Genomic DNA, 20,486 nt, shown 5'->3' with positions numbered 1-20,486 from the left:
CTTCCTTGCCAGCAGTACATTGTATGCTTAATAAATAAATAAATCTTTTTAAAAAATCCAATTAGGGCCAGTGAGATGGCTCATCCGGTAAAGGAGCCTGCCGGCAAGTCTAAGCAAGGCTTGAGCCATGGGACCCGCGTGGAGGAGGTCCTCTGACCTCACAAGTATGTCATGACACATGCCACCCAACCCGAATAAATATAATCTTTTTTTGTTTGTTTCTTGAGACAGGGGTATATGATATAGCCCTGGTTATCCTGGAAACTTGCTATGTACAACAGGCTAGCACACGCGCGCACACGTGTGTACACACGCGCGCGCGCGCACACACACACACACACACACACTGCAAACACCCAGGTCTGCACTCACACTTGCTCTGTCGTACCCCGACCTTTCCCGCTCCCTACCCCGTGGTACCTTGCTGACACCCCACATAAATGTCGTAAATGTTGACTAACCGGGAAAGCCACCAACAAGACCCGAGCTCAGGTGATGTCCCATGGTGAGAGTGCCATGTGTCCGGCACCATGGATCTTCACCGCTGACAGTCTGTTTTCCATCCCAGGTCATATCCTCACCTCTGTGTGTGAATTCACTCCAGGTGCCACCTCCCCAAAGGCCGGGAATGCTGAGCAAAGCTCAGGTGTGTCCACGCCCTGCCCTGCACGTGCCCTTTGACCAAGAGTGGGGTGTAACAAAGAAGCTTGGACAATTGGAGGCCCCGGACCGAACGGAGACTGTTTTCAATTACGGATTGTAATTAACAGTTCGCCGGGCAGTGCCCTTCGGAAAAGGTCCTTCCAGACCTGCTCTAATGAATCACCAAGCTACGGGTGTATTCCTGGTGCTCCAGCCGGGAAGCTCGGCCAAAGGCCTCCAAAGTAATTAGTCCACTTAAGCAGACTAAATGGTTCTCTAGCAATCTGGTTTATGCTTCAATGGGTTTCAAGCCTTGGAAAATGAAGTCACATCGGCCCGGGCTCATTGGAAGGAGTTCCATTCCTCAGATTCAATTCACACCCTCCGCCTTTGCTTCCGCTAAGCCTGGCGACTCAGCCTGGGTCCTGCTCTTCCCAAGACCTTTCTGAGGGGACATGTTGGGGCTTTTGGAGACACCAGGCAGTCTCTGTGCAGAGCACGCCCCCCCCCCCATATCTCCCTCCCAGGAGTTGATGGAGGGGTAATGAAGAGATGCCAAGAAGGCTGCAATGGCCACAGCCTCAGCCAACCCTTTCCTGTCCTATTCATTAGCTTGAACAGCAGGAGAAGCCAGACCTTCAGCTGCCTAGGGCAGCTTCAGCAAAGAGGCCAAAGAAACTGCATGTTCCCACCATGGAAGGAAACAACTCTCTCCTCCACCCCTCGCTTCGGCCCTGTCCTTTCAAGAATCAGGAGGGACAGTTTTTGTGTCAAACAAGGAGGACAGGTGCTCCTGGGGCCACTAGCCTTCACCATCAGATTCCCCTCGCCCAGCTCATTCTTCGCTGGGAGTTCAATGGGAGACAAGGAGGCAGAGGTGGGGGAAAAAACTGCAGCCGCCATTTCTTATCGGCCTGCATGGGTCCAAATCCCATTCCTAAGCTGTCCGTTCCTTTAGCACACAGAGGAGCCTGTTCTGGGCCTCAAAATGGAACAGTAGGCGAAGAGCTTGGAAATCCCCTGCTCTGTAGAGCTGATGTGTGGCAAGGTAAATACTGACACCAGAGTCTGGTCGATGGTAAAAGGTGATCAAGGAGACCAAGAAGTGGGGGAGGGGGATATGTGAGATGTATGGGAGAGACTGAGACCCGGAAAAACTTTATGATGGGAGGCACAGGTGTCAGGATCTGAAGAACTCATGGGTGTAAGAAAAGAGCGTGGCTGGGTAGCACATGCAAAGGCCCCGAGGAAGGAGGAGCTCCAGGTGCACTGGACAGGGTGGTAGGGGGATGGAGGGAACAGGTACTAGGAGGGGAGGTCGGCCATCCAGGTAAGGGATGTCAGAATGCGTGAGCCTGGTGGGCCCTGGAAGGCCCAGAGTCTGGTCTACTCAGAAAGGATAGAATGTGACGAGCTTGCAGCAGGACCCTGCCAGCAGCTGCTTGGGCGGAGACAGAGGGATCTAGACCTCGTGCACCTCCTGAGGTCACGGTGGCTCACGAGGCCCTTTCCACTACGCCTCCCTGACAAGGGACAGAGGCACACAGAAAAGGATCTGAGCACTGGAAACCGGCCCAGGCTGGAAAAGCGTGGCTTGCAGTGGGGTGTAGCAGCCAGGCAGAGGAGAGCCATCCCCTCACTGAAGCTATGCTCACATTAGCCAGAAACACGGGCGGCAAGTCTGCTAGGGAGCCCTGCCCCAGGCACCAAGGGGAGCAGTGTGAGCCTGGATTCCCCTCTTTGTGTCTGGGGGCATCCCTGAGGACAGGTTATGTCTCCTCACTTTGGGGGACCTTCAGAATAGGATCAGTGTGATGACCAGTTTTTTCTCATCTTGATTGGGTTAAGAAGAGCCTAGGAGAAGAGCGAAGTGCAGCCCTGGGTGCCTGTGAGGTTCGTTTCTAGAGGCGTAATTAGATGGCCTAATCACTGATGGAGTCGAACTTTGAAGAGACTCTTAGCAGGAGGTGGAACTGTGGAACGAGGATCCTGGCTGGAGGAAGAGGTCACTGGAGGGCATGCTCTTGGGGGCTATATTGTTTTAAATTTTTTTTAGTATTTATTTATTGGGGTTTTTCTGAGACAGGGTTTCCCTGTGTTTATGCTGTGGAATGTTACTTTAACAGTGTGAAGGTGTGTTACATTTGTTTATGCTGCATTTGTTTAACAATGTAAGGATGTGTGTTTAATTATGAGAAGATGTGTTGGCCTGGCTGCAGTGGCGCACGCCTTTAATCTCAGCACTTGGGAGGCAGAGGCAGGTGGACCTCTGTGAGTTCAAGGTCGGCTTGCAGAGCGAGTTCTGAGACAGGCTACAAAGCTACTGAGAAACCCTGTCTTGAAAAACCAAAGAAAAAAAGAAAAAAAAAAGGCTGCATTTGTTTCACCTTGCCTGCCCAAGGCACCTGATTGGACTAATAAAGAGCTGAACAATCCGTAGATAGGGAAGAAAGGATAGGCAGGGCTGGCTGGCAGGCAGAGAGAATAAGGAGGAAAAGAAATCCAGGAATGAGGGAGAAAGAAAGACACACACCTGGGGGAAGAAGCCAGGCAGTCACCAGACACTAGAAACAGTGAGATATAAAATATACAGAAGGAAAGAAAAGTAAAAAGCCCAAAGCAAAAGGTAAAGAAACGGTTGATTTAAGTTAAAAGAGCTAGGCAGAAACGAGCCTAAGCTAGGCCGAGCATTCATAATAATAAGTCTGTGTCATGATCTGGGAGCTGGTTGGTGGCCCAAAAGAAAGTACTAGACTCGTTAATCTGGTGGAGGAAACATCAAGACAGCATCCAGGCTATGGCGTGGACACTGCTGGCTGCTTTTAGCCAAGCTTACAGGAGGAGCTAGAAGAGCAAGAAACAGAAGAAGAAACAGGCAGAGAGACCTGAAAACCATAGTACAGGCAGAAAAGAAGCATGTCTGAAGCCATGGACCAGAAGGTGTAGTGTTAGAGAGATTCCAATACGGTCCCACAAAGAAGCCACACACAGTGGGGACAACAGGGAGATGCCTTGAGGGACCCCACCGTGGCAGGTAACCTGTAAACTAACCTGAAAGACTTGAGGCATGGAATGGGGGCCTAGGAAATTGTTTCTACAGTAACCCACCCAGAGTCCACTGTAGCTGTGGTCCAATAGGAGCAAGCCAAGGCTCGTGTGGGCAAGCTGACTTTGGTGTGGGCTGTGTGACGCTGATGTCAGTGGCATTCAGAACACAAGGGTGACAAGATCATGGAGGCTTGCGCCCAGGTTTCAAAGGAAAGCCCATGAAGCTGGGCGGTGTAGGGCCAGTTTGAGTTCCTGTGGGTAGCCCTGGAGCGGGTGGTTATGAAGCTGTAACAGTGGCGCTTGACTGACCCCAGGATGCTGGAGTTGACAGAAACGTGGGGCGTCTGCTGAGGAAAGCACAGGCAAGGAAGCAGACATAGCGAGGGGGGGGGCGCTGTGTGGCTGCAGACAGAGGGCTCTCATTAGGGCGCACATCACAACACAGTGCATCCACAGGCACAGAGCTACAGGACCTAGTGTTTGCACGGCTGGGTGGCTCTGGGGTCTTGCTTTGGCCTGGACCTTTTTTGCTCTTCTCCCATCCTCCAGTTTGAAATGGGGGTACTCTGGACCAACGTCTCTTGAAAACATGTAACTTGTGTTTTGTTTTTTCCCCCCACACAGCTGAGAGTTGCCTCAAGTCCCTGTTGGGACTGTTAATAGGGAGGCTGTGGGGGATGAGCTAAATGTGAGCCTTTGGGGGTCGGGGTAGATTTTCAGTAATGGACGCTGACAGCTCAACTGGACTGAGAAACAGGTAGGAAACTGGCAGAGCACATTCTTCTTCCTCGTCTTCCTTCTCCTCCTCTTTTACCCTATCTCTGTAGTCCTGGCTGTCCGAAAACTCACTCTGTAGACCAGGCTAGCCTTGAACTCACAGAGCTCCTCCTGTCTCTGTCCCCCAAGTGCCGAGATTAAAGGTGTGTGCCAGCACAAACGGCTGAAAGCACATTTCTATGTATATGTGTGTGTCGGGGGGGGGGGGTTCCCAGGGATTATTAGATGATGAAGGTTCTGAGCTAATAAACAGATTTTTTTCTTTTTAATGAGTGGTTTAACCCCCTGCATTCAGATTTTGTATGGAATGATGGAGGTGGGGCTGGAGTAGAGGAAGCAGGCCTGTGGGGCCATGTCCCTGGGTGCTCTGTCCTTCCTGGGTACTTCCTCCATCCTCTGCTTCCTGTCTTCCATGAGGTGAGCAGCTCCCGCTACCACGTGCTCCCCCAAACAAGTGTGCGGGAACAAGCGACCATGGTTAGCCCCTCTGAGATGTGAGCCCAGATTCATCTTTCTTCCTTTAAGCCGTTGTCTGAGTCACACAAAGCAGCTGACATAGTGGCGTCTCCCCTCTGGCCAGAGCGGCCCGAGGACAGGCATGGCCTGCTCTGCCTTTGGTCTCTGTGCCCTCTGCTTGCCCTGCCAGCCTTTGGTACTCGGGTAGAGCACCCACAGAGGGTCCACTCTGAGGGAGGATACAGCGTTGGCTCTTCCTGGGTGGAGAAGGGGTGGCACCTACCTCCCGCCACTGCTTGTTCTCCATCCCTTGAGTGTACATGACACACACTGGGGAAGAGAAGAAAAAACATGAGTTAACATCCCAGGCCGAGAGGAAAGTCAAGAGCCTCAGCCTGGGTGGTTCTGTTGGGTCTGGGGAAAGGGCAGGTGTCTGTGGAGGCAACTGGGGTCTTGGTGAGCAAGGGTAAGAGCCTGGCCTCCAAGCCTAAACCACAGTAGCTTTGCTGTTTCCGTGGTACTTTGGTACCCAGATCCGTGGACAAGCACCCTACCACTGAGTTACATCTCCAGCCCCACAAAGGCTCTCTTTCTCCACAATAACCGGCAGTTGGCTTGGCAAAGAGGCCTGGGCCCTCAGCATGACTTGTAGGAGGGATCTCAAGGGCTGTCCATTTCTACACCATAGAAAGGCTCCCAGGTGTGAGACACATGGGCAGGTGGGCGTGACGGAGGGCTGAGTGGCAGGCGTGGTGAGGATGGCACCTGAGACACTTTGTCCCTTCAGATCTCGTTACTGTCACCAGGTCCTCTCTACTGATGGGGAAACTGAGGCTCTGCAGAGGCCAAAGACCCATCCAAGATCATGCTCATGGCCAGCACTGCTCAGGACTGGAGCACAGTCCTCCCAAGCCCATGCTCATTCCCCCAGACCGCGGTCAACATAAGTGTGCCACTTCCCACAGGGACAGAGGCCTCTTTGCCCTAGACACCCCAACACCTCCCGAGCTGCTCTGAGGTGCTGAGACCTCACAAGTATGAGAGCAGAACAGGCCCAGCTCCTCAGTTCTTTGGACACCACCACGCAGCACTCTCCAGCCCTGACTCACTGGCCCCTATGCCTGCACAGCTCCAGCCCTCAGAGCTGCTGGCGGCCTCTGTCACTAGTCGCCAGGTCACTGTGTCACAGGGATGGTTGTTGCTGTGGGAACAGGACTTACGTGGATCAGACTTGGAAAACATGTCTTTGTCCAAGAGGTTCCTGAAAGAGGGGAGAAAAGAGAGATTAGTCGGGACGGAGGGGACAGGTGATGAGGCCTAGGCCTGGAGACAGCCTCTGGCCTGGACTCGGACACATGGAAAGGGAAGACAGGTCCCTCAGCACACTTGCTCAGCTTCACTAAATGCCAGGAACCACACAAGGTGCCACATGTCTGCCACCTCAGCACTCAGGTGGAGGAGAGACAGGAGACTAAGGGGTTCCAGGCCAGCCTGGGGCAATACAGTGAATTAGAATAGCCTGGGCTATATGCAACCCTGTCTTTAAGAGAGAAAGAAAAGAAAAACTCCGATGCTGGGAGGCCCTGAAGCGACTCCGGTCCAGCTTTCCTAAGATTCAGAGTTCTCCCCCCACCACACCACAGCCACAGCTTCTCCAGATGGCACCACGGTGCCCTGGACTCTGGTGTTTCTCACTTAATCAAACCTCAGTCGGCCTCAGATACCAGCCCTTCTCAGACATTTCCTTGTTGTGGAATGTTATTTTAACTGGACAAAGTTGTGTTCCATCTGTTTCTGCCACCTCTGTTAACTGTATAAAGATGAGTTACATTTGCACTAATTAAATAAAACTAACCTAGGCTCAGAGAGGCGGGGTTAGCAGCCAGTTGACCGGAAGCAGCAGGAAGGATCTTAGCATGGTTTTCTTTAAGTTGGGGTGTGGAAGGGAGCGGCTTCGGGGCAGCAGCAAAGAGAGAGAGTTAGCCAGTTGCTAGTCTGTGTCTCTGAGCTCACAGGTTTTCACCCCAGCCTTTGAATCTCGAGTTTTGTTAGAAGGAGAGAGATGTCGCTAGAATTGCCTTTAGCGGCAGCAACAGAGGTATTATCTGGGGGTCAGCACTGGCTGGGTGTTGTCCCAGTCGAAAGAAAGAAGCTGAGTTGGGGAACCATGTCCTATAGTGTTTCCCTCCACAGCTGCCACCAGGAAGCTGCATAGCCCAATGGAAACTGTCTCTGGTGGATCAGGGCTCCATCCGTTCTGTCCTAGAGGCTGCTATTGCCTTTCCCCTGAGCCCCTGGAACTCTAGGACGCAGAGGCTGTCCTCCTCGTTACCTGCTCACTTCTAGACAGCAGCAAAAAGTCCTGATGCCAGGGACAGTACAGTGAAAGGCAGCAATAGCTAGGGCATACGTGGCCAGCCTCCAGCATCCCTGGTGACAGCCTCCTACAGGCTGGGGGCAGAGCCTGAACAGATTCCTCCAAGTCTGGATGTGGGGTTCAAGTTTAGTCATTTCTAGGAGAGTGAAAAAAAGAATTGCCCCTAGGTTTCAGCCTAGGAGAAAGGTGTGGAAAAGGAGAGAGAGGCTGGAGGATCAATAAATGGAGTTCTCCGCTTTGTAGCTGGGCCTTAGGCACGCAGACTAAGAATCGGATGTAGGGGATGTAGCTCAGTCGTAGAGCGCTTGCCTAGCATGCACAAGGCCCCATGTTCAACCAACAGTACCGCACTAAGAACCCGCACACGGTTCCTGGCTCCGGTGATTCCCTGTCCTATACTTCGGACTCTCAATAAGCCAGGGACAAGAGTCACCCTGGTGGCCAGCACCCAAAGATAGCACAGCTCTCAGAACTCCATGCTGCTGACATTCTTATACTTCCTGATGATCCCAGTCCTTCCGTCTTGATGCCATTCTCCTAAACCTGAACCCACCACCGGGTCCCCCTCTTGCAACTCAGAGTCAGTGGGTCCTCCTGCTCGTCCCCACTGCTCTGGGCCCCTCTAGGGAAGGGACTGCCCTCTGCCTCCATCCTCCAGGCCCTGAGTCAGCCGGGTACAGCTTGAAAGCAGAGGAAGACAGATAAGAGAGACCAGGGGCTGAGGATGTAGCCCCGTTGGAAGAGGGTCTGCCGAGCATGCGCAAAGCTCTGGATCCCCGGCGCTGTATAAACCAGGTGTGGTGGCATACACAGGTGGATCCCGGCACATGGCACGCTGAAGCAGAGGATGTCCACCAACTGGAGGCAGTTTTGGGCTACAGAGGGAAACCCTGTGTTTAAACCCGAGCAGAGCAGCAAGGGCCGTGCAGGGTGACACTCAGAGCGTCCTCATACTCCCCCACACCCCTTAGCTACAGACAGACAAACCGCATTCTGTGCACAGGTGACTGGGCTATCTCATGCCTCGGTTTCCCCGTTTATAAAAAGGGGCTCAGTATAGTCCAGGGCTGCTCAGATCGATAAAAGCGTATTACCTGGGACTTACAGGTCAGTCCTCAGGCTCACAAGTTAGAGAGAGCCATAGCCACCTGCACCCTTTCTGGTCCAAGAAGCCAGACCCAACCCTGACCTGAAGAGGGAATATATCATCATCTGAACTCCGCCTCCTGCCCCCATTGGCTGTGAGTACTCCTGCCTGGGTTCCCATCCTGATTCCGTCTCTGATGCCACCCATTGTCCTTGTAGCCTTTAACCCAGTGGGGTGCGTGGGGCACCTGAGAAGCCTGCCCACTGGTTCTCACTTCACTTCCCAGGGGTAAAAAGGCAGGCTCTTGGGGCCCTTCCCAGAGACTGGCTTTGCCCGTCTGGAGTGGGGTGAGCTCATATTTAACTAGCTGTTGTCCCCACCCACCAACCCCCTCTGGACAGCGAAGACCCCAAGGCATGTTTGTTCAGCCCCTGAGAATCCCTCACAGTTGCCAGGTCCCCACTAACCCTCACCTACCCCACTGAGAACTTCTGGCTCAGACAGAGGGAGCGGCCTGCCCAGAGGCACACAGTAGCCTGGGAGACCAGGCCTTCAGCCCTACACAGGGCCCCAGCCACCAGGGCCCTGACCAGACCAGACCAAACCAGATCTCAAGTGGTTTTTTTTTTCCTCTGCTTTCTACTTTGGGAAAGCTCAAAGAGGGGGAAAAATCCCCCAACAGTCAAAATGTATTTTTCCCCCATAAAGTCCTTCGGCTGTCTGCTCAGCAGCCTGGAGCTTCGCCTCTTTTGTTCCTTAAACCGAGGCTGGGAAAGCAGAGCCAAGGCCTTTGCTTCCTGCCACCCCCAAGGACTCATTTCCCGCTCAGGAGGTTGGGAGAAACAGAACCAGGCTGTGAGGCCCAGAGTCTCTGAGGTCCCAGCAGAAGGTGATGGAGGACCCCCTAAGGGACCTGGGAGAGACACTTCCCAGCAGAAGGACCCCAAGGGAAATGGACGGGGCTGAGGCAGAGCCCCGTCTGAGGGGAATACCCTGCCCTTGCCTGAGCTGTGGGCGAGGGGAGGTAACTACATCCCCTGGTTCCCTCTCATGGATGCACTGAGCTTGCTCTTGGCTGTAGCTGAGGAAGTCACTAAGAACCTGTATTTCAGCTATTCCTGGCCTAGGGTCCTCGGCGGGGACCACGAACCCCTGAAACTAAGGAGATTGATGTTGGTCCATGTGTACTGGATGCAAGTTTGTTGCTGCTATTGTTGTCCAATTCCCAAATTAAACCTCAAGGCTGCAAAAGTTAGGAGGAAGCCAAACCTGGCAGCCCAGGCCTGCAGTCCCTGTCACCTGTGAGTGTGAGGCAGGAGAATCATAAGTTCAAGGCCTGCTTGGGCTACATAGTGAGTTCAGGGGCAGTATGGCAACTTAGTTGTCTCAGAAGAACATCAGTCAAAAGGGGTACAGTTCAGTGGCAGGGCACTCGCTTGGCACGTGCAAGGCCCAAGTTCAATCCCCAGCATAGGAAGGGAGGGAGGGGGGAGGAAAGGAGAGAGGGAGGGAGGGAGGAAGGTTGATTGTTGGTTTCTCTGAGCTGGGAACAGCGGGGGTACACACAGGGAATCCTAGCGCTTGGGAGGCTGAGGCAAAACAGCAGCCAGTATAAGCCCAGCCTCTAGTGCTTAGGGACAGATGAACTGGCACCAGGTAGCAATGACAGACGCAGAGAGAGCCTGGGACCTGAGAGCACATGGATATCACCTTGTTTTTTCAAATTCAACTTCACGTCAAACATCTAGTCAATGGAGTAGATGGGGGGGGCAGTGACCACTCACGCATAGGTCAGGTCTCTTGGGACACTCAACCGACCCTGTGTCCCACTGCCAGCAGGACCTGTTTACATCCCAAGGGACAGATCTGGAGCTCCCCAGGAGCACCCATGTCACAAAACTTGGCTTTCCCACGCCCACGTGGGCTACCTGTACCCTGTCCGTCCCACTGAGACAGTAGAGAGGAGCGACAGGACATCCATGTCCTCTGGCCCTCACAGGAGGAGGTCATCAAAGGAGCCAGGCCAGGAGGAAGGACCTGAGTGTCTGACACCCACTGCTGCCTCCACATCCCACTCATGCCCTGCCTGGCTGTGCCATCTCCCTGCCAAGCAACCATGCCAGGTCTAATGAGCAGTTCTCACAAGGTGCCCAGAGAGATTTCTAGGGCTGGCAGTGTTTTTCTGCTGGGAGATATTGGCATAATTGACCCTGGCAAGATGCAGGGTCAGGGGAGAAAGCTGTGGTCTCAGAAGCAGCCAGGTTGGGTTGCTTGGCCACATGGCAATCTGTCACCCTGGACAGTCTCCCCACATTTCAGCTTCTTATGGGTTCATGGGGGTCACCCATTTGCTTCTCGGAACAGGTGTGAGCCACCAGCCACCAGTTTATACTAGAAACCAGAAGTGGCTCCGTTGCTCTCTCCCCCTGGTGCCACTGCCGTTCCACTTAGTGAGCTCTAACAATTCTGCTTTGAGCCACTCCCCACCCTGCACTTGGCCTGCCTAGCAACACATCTATTTCCTGATGTACCCACTCCCCACCAGCCTAGGGTCTGCTCAGCAACCAGAGGTGTGTTCATAAAGCTTAATCCTAACCACCACTTAACAAGATCCATCCCCCAATGCTGTGAGAACAATAAACCAAAACTCCTTCCTGGGTCCCCCAAAGCTACGGTTTATAGCCCCGCTCCCCGCTGATCTCATCTGTGCACCCCAAACCGACCGCTCATACTCTTCCAGCCACACTGACCTCCATGTCCTTCTACAAGGAGAGCAAGACCGTTCCTTCTCTTCTCCATGTTCTTTCCTCTCTCTTCTCCATGTTCCCCTTGGGTATCGGTCCCTGTCACCTGCCTCACCATCTGAAGTGACTGAACTTATTGCTGACAAACCCATGGATGTTATCTGCCTAATAAAAATGTGCGTAGGACAGAATTAGTGGTGCACACCTTTAATTCCAGCACTTGGGACGCAGAGGCAAGTAGATCTCTATGAGTTTGAGGCTACCCTGGTCCATGTAGTGAGTCCCAGACCAGCCAGGGCTACATAGTAAGACTCTCTGTCAAAGGACAAAACAAAAATGTGCACAGCTGGTCATGGTGGTGCACACATGTAAGCCCAGAACCCGCAAAGCTGAGGTGAGAAGACAGAGGTGGCCTTGTGAGAACAAGGTACACACTGCAGACTATCTCCCAGAACCAGTGAGGCGCGGTGCTCAACGGCAGAGCAATTGCTAGGGAAACTGTCAGGCCCTAGGCTCCACCGCCAGCATTACGAGAGGTGCGCACGTGCACACACACACGGACACAAGCACACACATGAACACACGCACGCAAACACATGCAAGCGCACACACAAAGTGTGCGCACACTTGCACAAACACATACACGCGCGCACACACACACCTCTTGTGAGTTTTATGTCTATTTTTTTTAATGACAGTCATTTGAGCCTGAGAAATGGTTCCACAGATAAAAGCACTTGCTGCTCTCCCAGAGGACCGAAGTTCATGTCACAGCACCGTTATCAAGTGGTTCACTGGTTTCCGTGCTCCAGCTCCAGGGGATCTGGTACCTCTGAATCACAAGGGGCCTAGCGTTGGTCTCCAGAGGTCTGGCTCCTCACATTCTCCAAGTGGATAGCCAGGACACAGCTGCCCCCAAGGCCATGTTGCTGTTCTACTGAGACCTGAGGGAATTGCACGGGTGGGCAGGAGGGAAACTAAGGGCAGAGGTGCCCGGCAGGGCTTGGCAAGAGTGCACAACTTGGCTTCTCTTGCCTGTTACACTAGAAGAAGTATTCAGGGGTCAAGGTGACTTCTTGAAAAACCTATTCCTCGTCCCCAAATTGGCTGTCCCCTGACCTGAGAATATGAGGAGTCAGACCTCAAGAGGTCAACACTAGGCTCCTCCCCTTGTAGCTTCAAGGAGGCCAAATAGCTTGTGGAGCCATCTTGGAAGTCATGGCCGCCCATCCAGCACCAAAATCCACAAGGTCCTGATATGATGGAGACTCCCTTGTGTCAAAAATGGCAACAGTGAACGTGAGGTCCAGCTCTGGCCACTCCCTTGGGAAGGCTCTGGATCTGTGCAAGATTGTGATTTTTGGAAGGAAGACCCTGCGCTCCTCAGTGTGTTTCCTATCTTCAGATGCAGCCGCTATACTGAGTACAGAAGCAGAGGGTTTTGTAACAGTGAGGCTTGCCATTTGGACAGCGACCAAGGAGAAGAATGGTGGGGTTCTTCCTGGCAAAGTGGCTGACAAACCAGTCCTGAGACGGCTTACCTCTAGACTCACAGAAGGTATTTCAGGTCCAGGCTACGAGCAGTCAGCCAAGGGCTTCCTACGGAGCCTGTCAGCTCCATGAGCTTCCTCCTCCCTCCCCTCTGTTCTCAAAGGAGGGTCATCTCCCCCACCTCCATCAGCCCTCTAGGCTGAGCAGAAGGAAAGTGAGCAGGGAGAGGAACCAACCGCCCTACAGTAAGGATACAGTGGAAGGCTTCTGTTGCCTGTGTTCTGCCTCTCTGAGCAAGTGAGGCCTTTCCCATGCCTGAGGGAGGACCTGTCTTACCTACAATGGCTGCTGCTCGGGTCCCACCATGATCTCCACAGAGCCTGACCCTCTTGACATCTGAGGGCACAGGCTGTGGATACATATTTCCAGACCCTGCTGGCGCTAACCTCGGGCGCGTGCCTCCACTTCTAAGGGCCTTGATTTCCTAGGCAGACCAAAAAGAAACACTGCAATTTACTGCAGAGTATTGTCGGGGAGCTAAAAAGCCACAGTGGGGAGGCCAGAGAGATGGCTCGGCAGTTTAAACGCTTGTTCTGCAAGCATGAGGACTGGAGCTGGGGTCCCCAGAAACCCACAGAAGTGCCTGGTGGGAATGACGGCCGGCAGTAACCCCATACCCAGAAGCTGGAGATGGGATCTGGGTTTCACAGAGAGACTCTGCCTCAGTGAATAAAGTAAACAAGCAACCGAAGATGATTCCTGACACGGACACACAGACAGATGACAGACAGACACACAGACACTAGGGGTGGGGTGGAAAGAGAAAACCAAAAGCTCCAGCAGCTGGGGCAGGCAGAAGTCCTGTTCCCCACAAGAACAGCCCCTTGATGTGGGCTGGGTGTGGGGAAGTGGCTCCCGGGTCTGGATGGGGACAAAAGAAAGGTATCCCTTCTCATGTGTCCAGGGAGTCATGTCTCGCTGTCACAGTCCTTGGGTGAGCTAGCCTTCCCCTAGCCTTGAGGAGGTCAGTTGTCTTACGGTGGAGGCAGCTTGCTGGGACCACAGCCCCCGGAAGCCTGCAGAGGGTCACTCTGGTCCTCACCGGCAAGACCATGAGCCTCCATTCTGCAGCAGCCTGCAGTTAGCAAGCCTGGTCAAGGATCATACCGTGGGGGAAGTCCCAGCCCTGAGACACGGAAGTGGAAGGGGATCAAGTCAGGGGTTCAGGAAACCGTGGACATTTGTTCCAGAGCAGCTGAAAACTAAAGCTTCTAAGACAGTGTGATCTGAGGTGCCAGCTTGGACGGCAACTGCTACTATCGACGCAACAGGTATGTGTCTGTGTAACAAGGATGCCAACTGCCCAGCTGGAGTAAGCGTCCAGTCTGAGCCGCGACCACCCTTTCCTGGCCTTGTTGAACATCTGAGTGTGGTCAGTTGTTAAACAGATCTCCTTTTCCCGATGCTGACTTGGCTGCCACCATGCCCTCAGGCTCACCCCCCCCCCCCACTGCCATCTCCCCTGCTGTCAGAGTGAACTCACACCTGTCTACAAAGGCCCAGGACACAGCCCCAGAGCTGGGCTGACTCTGTGCATGGCGTTACCTATGTTAGCTTGAACAGACAGTAGGAATCAACCTCTGGGGCGGAAGAAACCTAGCCACCCACTAGCCCCCACCAGCTGGTGGGGGAAGGAAAGCTGTGTGAGACCCTGAGTAGACATCCAGCCTGCCCTGGTCTCAGGAGCCCTCGCATGCCTCTCCAACACGACCCTGCCCAAGCACAAAGGCGTCCAGTAATGGGGAAAATGTAAGCCATTCTTTCAAACCACAGAGCTGATGGAGCTCCCAGCAGAAGACAGGGATGCTGACCTGGCAGGGCCTCTGGAGGAGGAAGGGGTCACAGGACAGGTAAGCTCTGAATGGGCCTGCAAAATGGCTAGCATTCCTAGACAAGAATCGTCTGGGACAGACCGTCAGGAGGAAGAGCGCCAGGCTTGAGAGTGTTTAGATCACATTTTGTACTAGTCTGCTGGAATCTAGTTCCGTGAGCCACCCTTCCTCCAGGGATCACTACATCAAGTGACCTCCAGGATTCTGCATCTCTGTAGATGTGTAGACCTTGGTTATACATGTCTGATGTATAACTGATGTCAGCTAACTGGTGACACCAGCCACTGTTCTCAGAATGACCCATCAAATCCCTATAAACTGACAGGGATCACTATGCCTTTTACAGAAGGGGAAACTGAGGCCAGAGAGGAGAGCCAGCTCATCAGGGATCCCAGGAACAGAGCTGGGTGTGCCTCAGTGGTAGTGTGCTTGTGTAATATGGATTTGATCCTCAAAAGCCTGGAGTGCATGCATGCACATGCATGCATGCGTGTGCACAAGCACGCACGCACACACGCACACACACACACACACACACCACATCACAGGAAAAGCTGGGATTTGAACCCAGGGAGATAGAGCCAAGCTCTACATAGACCAGGGTAGCCTGGAACTAATAGATCCATGCCTGCCTCTGCCTCCTGGATGCTGGGATTAAAGTTAAGCTCACACTCGTTGTTGTTTGTTGGGCCTTATTTGTAGGGGCAAGGTCTCTCTATGTAGCCCTGACTGTTCTGGAACTGGCTATGTAGACCAGACTGGTCTTAAACTCACAGAGATACTACTGCCTCTCTCTTGAGTATTGGGATCAAAGGCATGAATCACATTCTTAACCATGTGTTAAACAACACAAGGCTGGCTTACCCTTGGGAGTGGACCACAGACTGACCCAAGATGTTCTCTACAGAGGCAGAGGCCCTGATGTGTTCACCCATGGTGTCCTCTGCCTTCTGCACACACACACTAGGCACCAGCAAGGTCCCTGGGAAAGATATAGGACCGTGCCCTGAATCAGGCAGCCTTGCTCTGCTGAAGAGCCCAGGTAAGACAGAGCAGAACAGGCCCCAGAACAAGGCAGAGTTTCCAGGGTTGGATCAGGGGAGCCAGAGAACTCATCAACCCCCCTGAAACACTGCCCCCAGCTGCCCATCTGGAGGAAGCAGCCAGAAAGGGTCACTGAGATGCTCAGGGTAGGGTACCCCAAAGTCTCCACTCCATAAGGTCCAGTTAGTGCTGTTCAGGCTGCAGAAGGGACTCTAACTGGTAAGCATGGACTAAAGAGTACGATGGCCATGCGGGCTCTGCAGGTCTCTGCCCGCCCCTGATCCTGGACCATTGACCCCAGCCAAACCAAAGGTGGATCTCCAGGTTCAAGGCCACCCGACTGCTTTGCCACCTCTCTTCTCTGCTCCAAGTGACCCTTCTGTCCTCATCTCCTCATCTCTCATCATCAAAACCACTTCTCCCTCGTTTCCATTTCAGGAGAGTAGACGTTGAGCCTGGCCAGGCCTTCGACAAAATGTGGATCATATCCCTTCAGAGGGATGGACACCAGAGTCAACCCAGAAGCCAACCTCTGGGAACTCTCCCACAGCAGGTTCTTCTCATGCAGGGTGTCAACATCTGTCCCCTGGATGCTTCTAGGAAACAGGGAGGGGCCAAGAATTTCTGTCTCGGGCTGATTGCCCTGGCCACTTGCTCGGTGTGGCAGAGTTCCTCTGTATCTACCACGTCATTACCTGAAGCGTTTGCACCCGCTGTGTGTCCTAAGTGCATATGTAGTTACCCTGTGACCAAAGCTTTCTGGGGAGGAAGCAGATGGCAACTGGGAAACTGAGGCTTAAAGTTTGCCCCAAGCGGCACGTCAGGGGTCTCCCCCAAGATGTCTGCCGGCAAGTCTCACTGCCATTACCCTTCCTCTCTGTGGCATGGAAGGCTTTCGGGCCCGTCCCAGGGGTCCCCGCGTCCCATGTTCACGCAGAGGCTCTGCACTCAGGGTCCGAGGGATGGAGAAGCCAGGGCTTCAGGCTGGCATCTTTAGGGACAAGAGGAGGTTGTCCCTGGAAATGGAAAAGCACAAAGCCTTTCGGGGTAGGGAACAGGCTGTTCAGAGGCCCAGAGGTGGGAAGGCTCCGGGAGACAACGGAAGAGCCTGAAGGCGACAGGCGTGATTGAAGGAGGAGGCAGGGCTGTGTGCTGGAGGAGGGCAAGCTCGCAGCTGCTGACAGCTGAGGAGGTGAGGCTGGCACTAATGGGCATCGGGAACCTCCCAGCAGAGTGAAGGCAGATTCTTTGCGTGGGAACGAGGTGGGGGCGGGCTGGACACACAGTAGGCCCCTTGGAGAACCTGCCTAGGGACACCACCCCAGCAGCCCTCGCCCCAAGTCCTCAGGAAGTGTCTCCCCAGAACCCATCCTCAATCACAGCACAGGCCAGCATTTCAGGCTCTACCTACACTTCCTCCGTGTCTCAACTCAGTCACTCAGAACTGAGGGCACATGAGGGTGGACAAAGCCTAATTCAACAGCGACCTGCAAGAAGCGGAGGTGAGTGATCCGGAACCAGGGTGCAAAAAGTGAGCTATATCTGGACCACGGTGTCCCTCACAGACCCGTCAAAGCAGTGTGTCCAGGGTCAGCCACAGGCCTCTTCACCCTCAGGGCACCCAGCTCCTCCGAGAACTTATTCCCAACCTGTACAGTGTCCCAGGGGACTCGGGGGTGGCAGCCTACAGAACACACCCCTGCCTGCGGATTCTGACATTTTCACCGTCAGCCCTCACTCCTTTGGTCTAAGATTTTCCACCGAGTTACTGGCTTTTAATGGCGCCACCCTTAAGTTCGCCAGGGCTTCCCGCACTATGAGAGAGTCCCGGCTGATCTTTCTTGAAAGAGAAGGCTTTCAAATCCTGGGTTCTAAGAGAGTGGAGGAGCAGGGAAGAGGCTGGGGCATAGACCAGAAGGAGGGGAGAGGGAGGTCACAGGAGGCACAGTGGGTCACGCCTGGGAGGGATGGAGCCAGTCACTCTCCTCCTTTTGGGGAAGGGTAAATCAGAGAGCGCCAGAGCAAGACCTTGAGGCAGCTCCTCCCCTTCCCACTCGGGTTCTGGGACCCCTGTTCCTGTGTCTTCCTGCTGTCCTGGAAGCAACAGCTCTGAACACAAACTTTCTGGGAACCTGACCCCTGCCTGGCTGCCCATTCAGCCGTCACCACCCGCCACTAGGTAAGGGGATCTCCGAAGACCAAAGACAGGCATTGGGGGGTGGGGGGTGCTGAGAGACCAGGACACTGAAAAGCGACTCAGTAGGCAAAGGATGGAAGCTGTGGGGACAGAGGAATTCCGACTCGGGGCGGGGCAGGGGTACCCGGCCGGCGGGAGGCTCACCTGCACGACACGGTGATCTCCACCTTGGTAGCCGGGATGCTGCCCGCCAAGGAGTCGAACTCGCTGAGCGACGCCATGTCCTCGGGCTGCTCCATCGCCCACTGTCCCCCCCACCCCACCCCAAATTAGTCAATATTCCTGGGCGATTCACGCCTCCTCCGGAGCGGCTGGAGCCCTGGACTGGGCGGCCAGGGAAGGAGAGGAACGCGAAGAGGGGGCGTGGGAAGTGAGAGCGGGAAGGGGGCGGAGAGCGGGGGCCGTGGAGAAACGGGGCGCGGGAGCTGCTGCGGGGAGGCGGGGGCCGCTGCGAGGGAGCCGGGGCGTAGCGGGGAGGGGGGCGCGGAGGGGGCGTGGGGACTCGGGGGGTTTAGGACCACGCCGCCTCGGGCTTGAGGCGCAGCGCCACGTCCTCTGCTAGGGCTCCGGCTCCGGGGCGCCCGGACTGCGGGAAAATCAAATGTGCCCGGAGTCGCCGCCGCCTCCCACCAGCCGCGCGCGCGCTGCGTGCGGGGTCCGCGGGCGCCGGAGGGGCCGCCCGCAGGGGCCGGGGCGGAGCCGGGGCGGGGTCTGCGCGGGGCGAGTGTGGGAGCGGGGTGTGTGTGTGTGTGGTGTGTGTGTGTATGCGAGTGTGCGCGCGCGTATGTGTGCACGCGCGTGGCGGGCGTGGAGACGCGGCTCTGTATGTCGGGGACAGGGCTAGCGACAGCCAGAGACAGTTCCAGGGCGCGCGCTGCTCTGCGCCAGTCCCCCACCCCACTTGTCCAGGGTTTGTGTGCTGGGGGAGGGAGACTGTCCAAGGGGCACCTGTTTGGGCAGCATCTAGGCGGGGTTCGGAGAAGAGGGCTCTGCTGAGTGTGCGCGCCACCACGCAAGGGTCTAAACCTAGAGCTGGCTTTCCATCTCCCGGTAACGAGCCCGGTGCCAGGAGGGCTGGTCTGGTTTCCCACGCAGGTAGGGTGGGCCAGTGGACACTTGCCCATCCACCTCTGGTGCCGGCCGACATTGGTCTTGGCCAGTCGCCCGAACCTATACCCAGCCTCTCCGTCCTCCTCCTCCCATCGTGACCATAGGGGCTGAGCCAACCCCCAGGTCTGGAAGCTTCCTCCAGACTGAGAGAATAGCCTCAGCTCTCTGGGCTTTGCAACCAGCTCTCAGTATACCAGGCTCAGAGCCCCGCATTGGGTAGAGAGGGGAGGTCAAAACATCTCCCAGGCCGTGTCATCCCAGCCAAGCCTGGAGCCTCCTGCCTGGCCAGGCCTGCCCTTTGGGCTTGGGGTTGCAACCTCAAGCTGGCTCCTGGAGGCTATGCACGCAGTTTCCTTTCCAGAAAATCCACCCGTGGTCCCTCCTCAGCCTCAGTGTAAGCTTTGCTGAGAAGGAGCTTTCTACTTCCTCGCCCGCCACCCCACTGTCGCCGTCAGTGGTAGCCTTCTGACAGCCAGGCACTCCGAACAGATCCACATGTATGCTGTTTGAAATCAGTTTTCAGTACGTCAGTCAGCCAGAGCTGAAACACACAGAGCACCTTCCCTGGGTTTTCACAAGTGGTTTCCGTTTACCTATAGCTCTAGATCAGCTGGACTCGGTTCTGTCACCTGGGGTACGCAGGCGGGCACTGGGATTCCCTAGGGAAACAAACCAAGAAGGGGTGGGAGGACAACAATGATTCACGTTTGGGTTGAGCCTGGGGTCCTCCCTGGGCAAATAACAACTTGGTTCCCACTTCCTTCTTTTCTTATTTTTATTGTTTTTCAATTTTCAATTAATTTTAAATCTAGAACAAAATCCAGCTGAACCACAAGTGAGCTGCTTGTCAATATATATCTGGAGCTATTGTTCGATACGGTAATGAGATGAAGTGAACGGCGGCGGAACCAGAGAAGTTCCCACCGGGCCCAGCGCCACACTGTGTGTGTTCTTAGCATGAGTTCAGATTCTAACGCCAGATCGTGGGATAAAGACGTGAAGGAACTGGCCAACATTTATGGTTAGGGCTGTGTTTTAAAACACAATTCTAAATGATTGGGCAAAAATTAGGTTACCCCCTTCAACACAGGCGTGCTGTGGAATGGGACAAGAGCGCAGCTCAATGGGTGCCCCCGCTTCCAGGTCCTGTTTGGGGTGGCAGCAATAGAGAGGCAGGGAGGTTGCTCAGCTAAAAGTCTGTTGATGACCTTGGAAAGTGACAGCATTTGGAGCAGTAACTCCAGGGTGTCATTGCAGAAGCATGGAGTCTGTATTGTCCCATCCCTACTGACTGTGGTGCTTCTGTTGGCTCTCTTTGGCAAACAAAACAGAGTGCATCTGGTAGCTTCTTTGTTAAGTCCTGTCCTATGCTGGAATAAAAAGGCAATAATAAATAAATAAATAGATAAATAAATAAATAAAAGGCCTAGTGTGGTGTTGTGGTGGCACACACCTTTAATCCCAGCACTCCAGAATCAGAGACAGGAGGATTTCTGTGAGTCTGAGGCCAGCCTGGTCTACAGAGAGAGTTCCAGGACAGCCAGGGATACGTAGAGAGACCCTGTCTCAAAAATAACAACAAGGGGCAAAAAGACATGGTACCTGTTCCTAAAAGTCCCAG

General features: G+C 54.3%; 1 protein-coding gene across 3 annotated transcripts in view; it reads right to left on the bottom strand.

Annotated features, from left to right (window-relative positions):
- The window catches only part of Cpne5 (copine 5), an 83,803-nt gene extending 65,382 nt beyond the window's left edge, over positions 1-18,421 (bottom strand). For 2 of the 3 annotated variants that reach the window (XM_026785513.1, XM_005360334.3), the window contains exons 1-3: positions 17,900-18,420; positions 6,144-6,184; positions 5,207-5,253 (exon numbers count right to left, since the gene is read on the bottom strand). In XM_026785513.1, coding sequence (XP_026641314.1) covers positions 5,207-5,253; positions 6,144-6,184; positions 17,900-17,994 — 183 coding nt within the window. In that variant the 5' untranslated portion in view covers positions 17,995-18,420. Of the gene's footprint in view, positions 1-5,206; positions 5,254-6,143; positions 6,185-17,899 lie in introns of all 3 variants that reach the window. The other variant, XM_013351240.2, reaches the window with a different exon arrangement.
- Between the last annotated feature and the right edge of the window lie 2,065 nt (positions 18,422-20,486).

This window comes from Microtus ochrogaster, linkage group LG2 (assembly GCF_000317375.1).
Source record: "Microtus ochrogaster isolate Prairie Vole_2 linkage group LG2, MicOch1.0, whole genome shotgun sequence".
NCBI lineage: Eukaryota > Metazoa > Chordata > Mammalia > Rodentia > Cricetidae > Microtus > Microtus ochrogaster.
The sequence above is the reverse complement of the archived record's forward strand: the minus strand, read 5'-3'. Positions and strand labels throughout refer to the sequence as shown.